We start from the raw sequence: 7322 nt of genomic DNA on the forward strand, positions 1-7322 counted from the left end.
CAATCAATATTTTTATTTTATGTTTTTCAAGCTATATGTAATAAATTATACAAATAAAAATCTTAAATATCAAGATTAAAAAAATTTCAACCAAGTTCAAGATTTTAAAAACTATGTCATGTCGAACTTCGGGTACTTGAATTATTCTAAAACCAGTCATTATTCATTTTATAAGCTATTCAAAATTTTGTTAGTCTGATCATTGGGTAAATGTTTTCAATAACGCACAGTCAAATCCCATGTTAAATTATAGCTCATTTCATTCTATTAGGGATGGTGTTATACAAAAAACATTCAACCCACACAAACATGATTCTGAGATAAACAGCTTCAAAGTCAACAACCTCTGGCAAATCATATGCTTTGTAAAAGTACATAAATTGTTTGTTACTATAACAACGATGTTTTGACTTATTTTTGAACATAATTTTTAATAAAAATTTCAAGTATATCTGTGTAAAAAAAATTAAAATGTTGGATAAATGCTTTTTGCTTTACAGTTTATCAAGGAATGAGGGCTTAAAAATGAAAGTAACCCACATACTAATATTGAAAAATGTGTTTTATTCATTCAAAATTCATTAAAATATAGCAGTCTTTCAAAGTTAATCTATTTTTAAAGGTTAGAGAGTTTAAAACAATGTTATTCATCATCATTGTCGATTTCAAAGTCGACGTTTGTGACTCCAAAACCGTCAACATCATTGACCAGAACTGATTGAAAAGTTTCTTTCTGTCTTGTACACATACATTTTGAGTGTATTTCCTTTTACAAGTACAATGAAAATCATCTGGAAACTGTTTTGGAACAACAGTTTGTCCTTTGGCATTTATATACTTTTTATTTGTATTACATTTCCTTTTTCTGTCACATCTTGATTGATTCTCAAACTTCCTCTTACGTCCACTTTTTTCTTCCTTTGGTTTCTTCAGTGATTTCGTCCTCTATATCTTCATTATTTGAATCATGGTCTGATCTTTCATTATTTTCAATCTGTGAATCCTCAAGATTTGGCATTTCATCATCAGTTGTCATGTCTGAGCCTGAGGGAAGGTATTCACTGCCAGTCTCAGAAAACAACGGGCTAAGGGATTCTATGTCCGAGTCTTCTTTATACTTTGACCCTTCAACTAGTGCACCTTGTATTCTTTCTTCTATGAACATGTACTCTCCATCTTCAACAGTAACATCCAGCATTTCGTCATTGAGATCATTGGCAACCACATTTGCTTTTTCTTTTGCCACTGTAACATTAATGATAAATTGTGTGCTTGAATGTTTTACAGCATTTAAATTTTCTGCTTCATTAGTATTACAGACTTCTTCTTCTACTGTAAAATCTTTACAAACATCGTCAATAACTTTATCCATTACGATTTTCCCATCTTCATCAGTACATTTTAAATTTGAATTTACAATACTTACACGGTCCGGTTTATTGATAAATAATGGTACCGTTCCTTTCTTCGTCTGCTTGGTTTTGTTTTGATTCTTGAGCGCCAAGTCAATCAACGCTTTTCCTCTAGACAGCATCTGGAAATAAATAAATAAAGATAATACGCTAAAATTGTTGGAATAAAAGAATTCCTGACATTTGGTAATCTGGTAGGGGTACAAAAGGTAGGTATGTAAGTTTTTGGGTACATAGGGCTAATAGTTTTTTAAGCTCTTACAAGTTTAGCTATAGGATTGTTACTAAATAAGCAATAAAGATTTAAGCCTAAAACTTTTGGACTTTTTTGCTTGAAATACACATTAATTATTTAGCAATAACCATTCAACCCACACATATATCTGTTACAGAGCTTATATACCACTTGTATAAAGTTTTGTAATAAGCATTTAACCCACAGTGGGTTACATAAAAATAAGTAAAATTGTACAATGGAAAATTAGCAATAAACATTTAACCCTCATGATTGGTCTGTTCTTTGTATGAAATCCATATTGTTTATTTGGTAATAAGCATTCAACCCACTCAACTATCTGTTATAGGCTGAAGTTTAGCAATAGGGGGCAATAGGGGATTTAAGTCACTGGCCTACACATAGCGTACGTCTATGAAGGGACCATTATTTTGGGGTTAAAAATAAACATTCCACCTATTAATACATTTATCTTAATATTAAACTCCTAATAAAGCTGATTAAAACAACTTTTCATCTATTGTTATAGGTTAGGTTTTTAATAACTATCGCTCAAAAATTAAAATAATACAAATTGTGACTTACCTTTATAATATTCAATGAAGGTTGTCACTTGCAAGGTCGTTAAATATCACTTAGCTGAATGATTTTTCATAATAATAAAACTATGTAAACAAATTGAACAGACAACAACCACTCACTTTCCTGATTAATGGTGCTCACTGCTCCTGTGGGTTGTTACAGCTGGTTGAGTGCTTGTTGCAAAATAGCCTACAAACATCTGATTGTGGGATGAGTGTTTTATAATGGTTGAATGTTTTTTTGCATAATGGTAAATTGAAGATTCAAGGATTGTGGGTTAACATTTTTACTATATTAGTCTTTGAAACACTGATAGGGCTTAAATCATTTTTGCATAATGTAGAGAGCAACATATTCTACAACAAGAGTTGGATAACTCATTTTTTAATATTTTGTGGGTTAACTCCTTTTTGCATAACACCATCCAGTTAGGCTAACTGTGTTTCTATGCCACATGCCAAAAAGTCATATGACTGAGTGCACACAGTTTCTTTACAGAATTACTTATTCAGCAATTGTATCGAAGACGTCACGGTGGCGCATAATGAAAATATGAAATGTTCAATAACGCACATTCAATAAATAGTAGACGTGATGATTGCTAAATTAACACCTCAATAGAAATACCCCTTAAAAGTTACACAGCCACCTCAATACCGTAAACTAGTGTAAGGCCTCATCAAGTAACTGCAATGAGTGTAATAAGTAGTGTACGTGCTCCGTAAGTAGTGGGTAATAAAAGACAAGTAAGCATAGTAAATACGTCTAAAAAGTACTTCACAAAACCTAGTGACCTAGAATATGTAAAGGATAAACATAAAAGAAAGACTTTCGGTCCAAAGACAATGCCAATAACCAATCCATATTTTTCGTAACATTTATCAAGGAGTTTTGTAAAAATAAAAATAAAAAACCACAAAGTTGACAAAATTAATCTCATAATATTATTGTCACAGCAAAGTAAAGCTATTTATTTGCATTAACATATTTTGTAGTATAGTAATAAATCAATCATAATTCTCTAATTTTTCCTCGTGTATCAATTAGATTCCATAAACAAGACGGAGTTGTCTGAAATCCTTAAAATCTTATGGAATTTAACACAAGTTATTTTTGGTCACACATCTGTATAAACTGATAAAATCGCTTATAACACATGAAAAGGTCTGTCGTGTCAGTCGGCTATTAATAACTATTATGTATCAGCTAGATCTGTGTTAGGTATATTTTATAGATTTTAAAATTTTCTCCGATCGTGTTGCCAGAGTCCAGAACTAACTAAATCTAAAATATTTATCTAAGTATTTATGTATAAACTTAGACAATATAACGCGAGCTTGTTAACACGATAACTGCCTTAATAATTATAGGTCCAGATAGAATCTGGTACATAAACAGTATTTGTACGTAGGTTAGACAAGTTTGTCAGTCAGTCTTAACCAATTATAAATTCCAATATGGCGGCCATTCGCATTCAAGCAAATAGTTTAACTCGACTAATCTTCAACATAGTTTCAAAGCAATACATTTCTTAAATATATTAGGTAATTATACATGTTTTTATAGATACACTGTTTCCGATATTGCTTAAGGCTTTAGGATGGTAGTCATTGAAACTTTGCGAAACGTATTTCAACATACCGTTCTTATTCACATACCGTGAAACAAGTAAAGTTTCTTTTTAATATTCTCAGGTAATTTAAAATAGTTTTTGCTGGTTATAAGATTTCCAGATAACGGCGTAAAATGTGATAATTATTATACATCATTGCGGGAATAATCTTGAACAGCTAACACATTAAATAAATAAATAAATAAATAAACACAGTTCTTCCAAGATCCAAGCTAAACTTGATACAGAGGCAGTATTTATACATATATAAATGTATGTGTTGGTTAACCAGTTTTAATCAATAACACGTTTAAAGATGGCGGTCATAAAAAAATTTATCTCAGGTTTATAAGATAGATCAAAATTTATGCTTTTCCTAAAATTTAATTAACCTTATTGGGTAACACATACACATCTAAATGAAGCTTATTACAATTTCTCTTATTAAAAGTACAAGCACAACAAGCTAGGTAGTATCGATATATTGTATTCTTTGATGATTCGATTCCAGAATATCGTCTAAAAGTAGCTAGGTAATGGAGTAGAGTCAATAATGGGAACGGCCACACGTGGTCAGGCAGGGTACTATCCACACGTGTGTAACAATGGGCTCCACTTTCCGAGCCCCCGCTGGCCCCTCTGGCCCCGCTGGCCGCACCACAGCTGGCTGCTCAACAATTAAATTACTCATCTGCTGCGTCATCCATCAAATCTCATCCAATATTTACCCGCTCTTAACTTCGGCGTTCTGGCAAACTCCAGCACCTTTAATAGACCGCGCGCATCAATCATTCGCGGCAAGATCGTAAATGTGCGCTTTTATAACTGGAGGAAAATTTAGCAACTAATGCTAATCCTGGCTAACATCCAAACAATTATCTATTAAGTGATATGGCTTCAGCGACAAACGAGATCCATGTAACAGAGTAAGGAAGGAATATTTAAAACAGAGTAGACCTTTTAATTTACGGCAGACATAAAAGTTTGAGTTTTTCAAGATTCAGCATCTTGGGCTAATGAAGCTGTGTTACAGTAATTTATCGCTTCAAAAAACGTAAAACGGAAAAGAAGATGAGAACAGAATATGAAACAACCATTCTGTTGCCCCATTTTCACACCTATTAGATACTTTGTTCTACTTTCAGAATTTAATTTGTACTATTACGGTACTATGAGCACAACACAGTATTTGCAACGCAAGTAAAAAGAATCAGTGAGTATTTAGAATTACTAGTTACAATTTCCTTCAATATTTCAGTTTCAAATAAAGTTATGGAAATATCAACAAATTACTTCTCAAGAAAGGAATTGTATATGCAATGTTTCAACGCGTTGTGAACCGAAAGACTTAGATGTTAGTTATTACCTTTTAGACCAAATTACTAGTTCAACTAAGCATTTTGTGCCTCTTTTAAACTGTATTTTTATACAGTAAAATAAGTAAGTGAAGCTTATTTTCTCTCTCAGACATGTTTCTTTCTTACGCATACTTCAAGATCTAACTAATCTTTGGCATAATAAATTCAAACATCAGTCTCTTTTTAATGTCTATAACTAACGAATTTATTAAAAAATATTCCTTAAGAAAATGTAAAGAGTAAGTTTTATAACTGGGGCATAAATATTTTGCCTCGTTTGCGACATTGTTAGTGAATCAAATTGTTTAATTGCGCCATGAAGGTGTAATTTTAAAGATGAATATAAATTGTATGATTTGTAAAGTTTTCAGGGAAACAGATATAAAGTTTTGTATTTGGAATTCTTCCTGAAATGCAACTGTAGTATCTAGAGTCACCCTTTTTTCATGAAAAAACCATCTCCCCCGAATTACTTCTGCTATATTTCACAGCACCTGAATGTTCTCAAACTCTTTTGTTCGTAAATTTAAGCTATTCTAGCCATGTTCCAATCTCAAGATGCTTTCCCAGATTCACCTCCCACCAAGAAGAGGTGGGGAAAAAGACTTTTCCCACCTCTGGGCTCTTTCCAATTACCATTCGGAAATCCATCTTGATCTTCAGCCTCAGCCCCACTTTAATCCCATTTTCCATATTCATACCTTAAATGTGAGATCGTCGATATGTACTAGGACGTACTGAAAAGTTATACCAGCAACGTTCCAAACTTTTAGGATAAAACTGCTATTTATCTTTCCATAATTTTCTTTCCAAAGATATAGTTTTCCAAAGAGTTCACACGGTCCGATGCTTGCGCAAGACTTAAGGACTTCTTGGTCCAAGATTACCAAAACTAATTCATATGCAAACTGGAACATATACTTATATATTTGTTTACAGGGGTGCCCAAAACTACTACACAAAAGTGCAAGTATTACAAGCTCGATTCTTCAGTAGCCTAAGGATATAGGTCTTCTACAAGTAGTACTTTGCTAGCCTAAACACTAGGTGTGTTGGCTAATACCTTTTCCTCTTGCTGAAATTTCCGACGACTCCGGCCAGGACCGCTACTATTACAGCCTCCGCTCCGCCCCCTAACAGATTATCCGCTGTAGGCTCCTCGTTACTACCTGCTTCATCAATTAGCATTAGTTAAAGTTTCCATGCTGTCAAGACATTTACAAAATACCTGCCTACATTTATTAATTAGGTGTAGTAACAACAATAAATTATACTTCCATGAGTTGCTAGTAGAACAAACAAGCCAACTCAAGGACCTTGATACGACCTTGTGACTGATTATTTTACGAATCATGTCTATATATAAAATCCAAAGAAATAGTAAATTTCACGATAATGATTAGTCTAGAACATTTTTAAACATAAATTACTGGCAGTTACCCGCGGCCTCGTAAGATTTGCACGTGTATGCGCACTGCCGGTTCGAGTGAATATACCAACGTCATATGTTCAGTTTCCCTTTTTATACAATCAATAAAATCTGTCAAAAAGTGTATATTTATGGCCATTTTAATTAAATCCGGTCTTATTATTTTTTCCCATAACTTGATTATGCCTTGTTTCCCGATCAAGAACATATAATATATACATACATACACATATCTGCAAAGCCTAAATCTGCCACAAGACAACTTAGTTGGGGTTTATAATAACCTTTAAATTCATAATAAAAGATGGGTAGTGACTTTGACTATGTTATATAATCCTTAAATTTGCTCAATCTGTATGGTTAAAGGTTATTTTTACTACTACTTTTAATTTTATTTTTTTGGATATTTTTACTCTGTGCTCTGGTTCGAGAGAAGGTTGGAATAACACGTGCTGTTTCATCAAAGTTGCTCTATGCTTTCACGCTATAAATGTAAACAAATTGAAAATATTATTTAAATTAACTAATTGCTGGTTGTGCTGTTATGAATCAATGTTTACACAGATCAGTTGATTACATTAGACAGCCTCTTTCAGAAAATATTTCCCAATCATAGAGGCCAATTGAATTAGTAATATATAATGCACCAGGCACTCATTTTTCAGTGTTCATGATTAAGAGAACCATATAATAA

The 7322-nt window shown here is 32.8% G+C and overlaps 1 protein-coding gene across 1 annotated transcript; it reads right to left on the minus strand.

The window, feature by feature from the left end:
* Window positions 1–435: 435 nt before the first annotated feature.
* LOC124356134 lies at window positions 436–2650 on the minus strand. The gene is made up of 2 exons (XM_046807296.1): window positions 2233–2650; window positions 436–1534 (listed from the first exon to the last, which is right to left on the minus strand). The coding sequence occupies exon 2, from the start codon at window positions 1532–1534 to the stop codon at window positions 899–901; it is 636 nt and encodes a 211-aa protein (XP_046663252.1). The 5' UTR covers window positions 2233–2650; the 3' UTR covers window positions 436–898.
* Window positions 2651–7322: the final 4672 nt, after the last annotated feature.

The sequence above is a fragment of the Homalodisca vitripennis genome, chromosome 1, assembly GCF_021130785.1.
Source record: "Homalodisca vitripennis isolate AUS2020 chromosome 1, UT_GWSS_2.1, whole genome shotgun sequence".
Taxonomy (NCBI): domain Eukaryota; kingdom Metazoa; phylum Arthropoda; class Insecta; order Hemiptera; family Cicadellidae; genus Homalodisca; species Homalodisca vitripennis.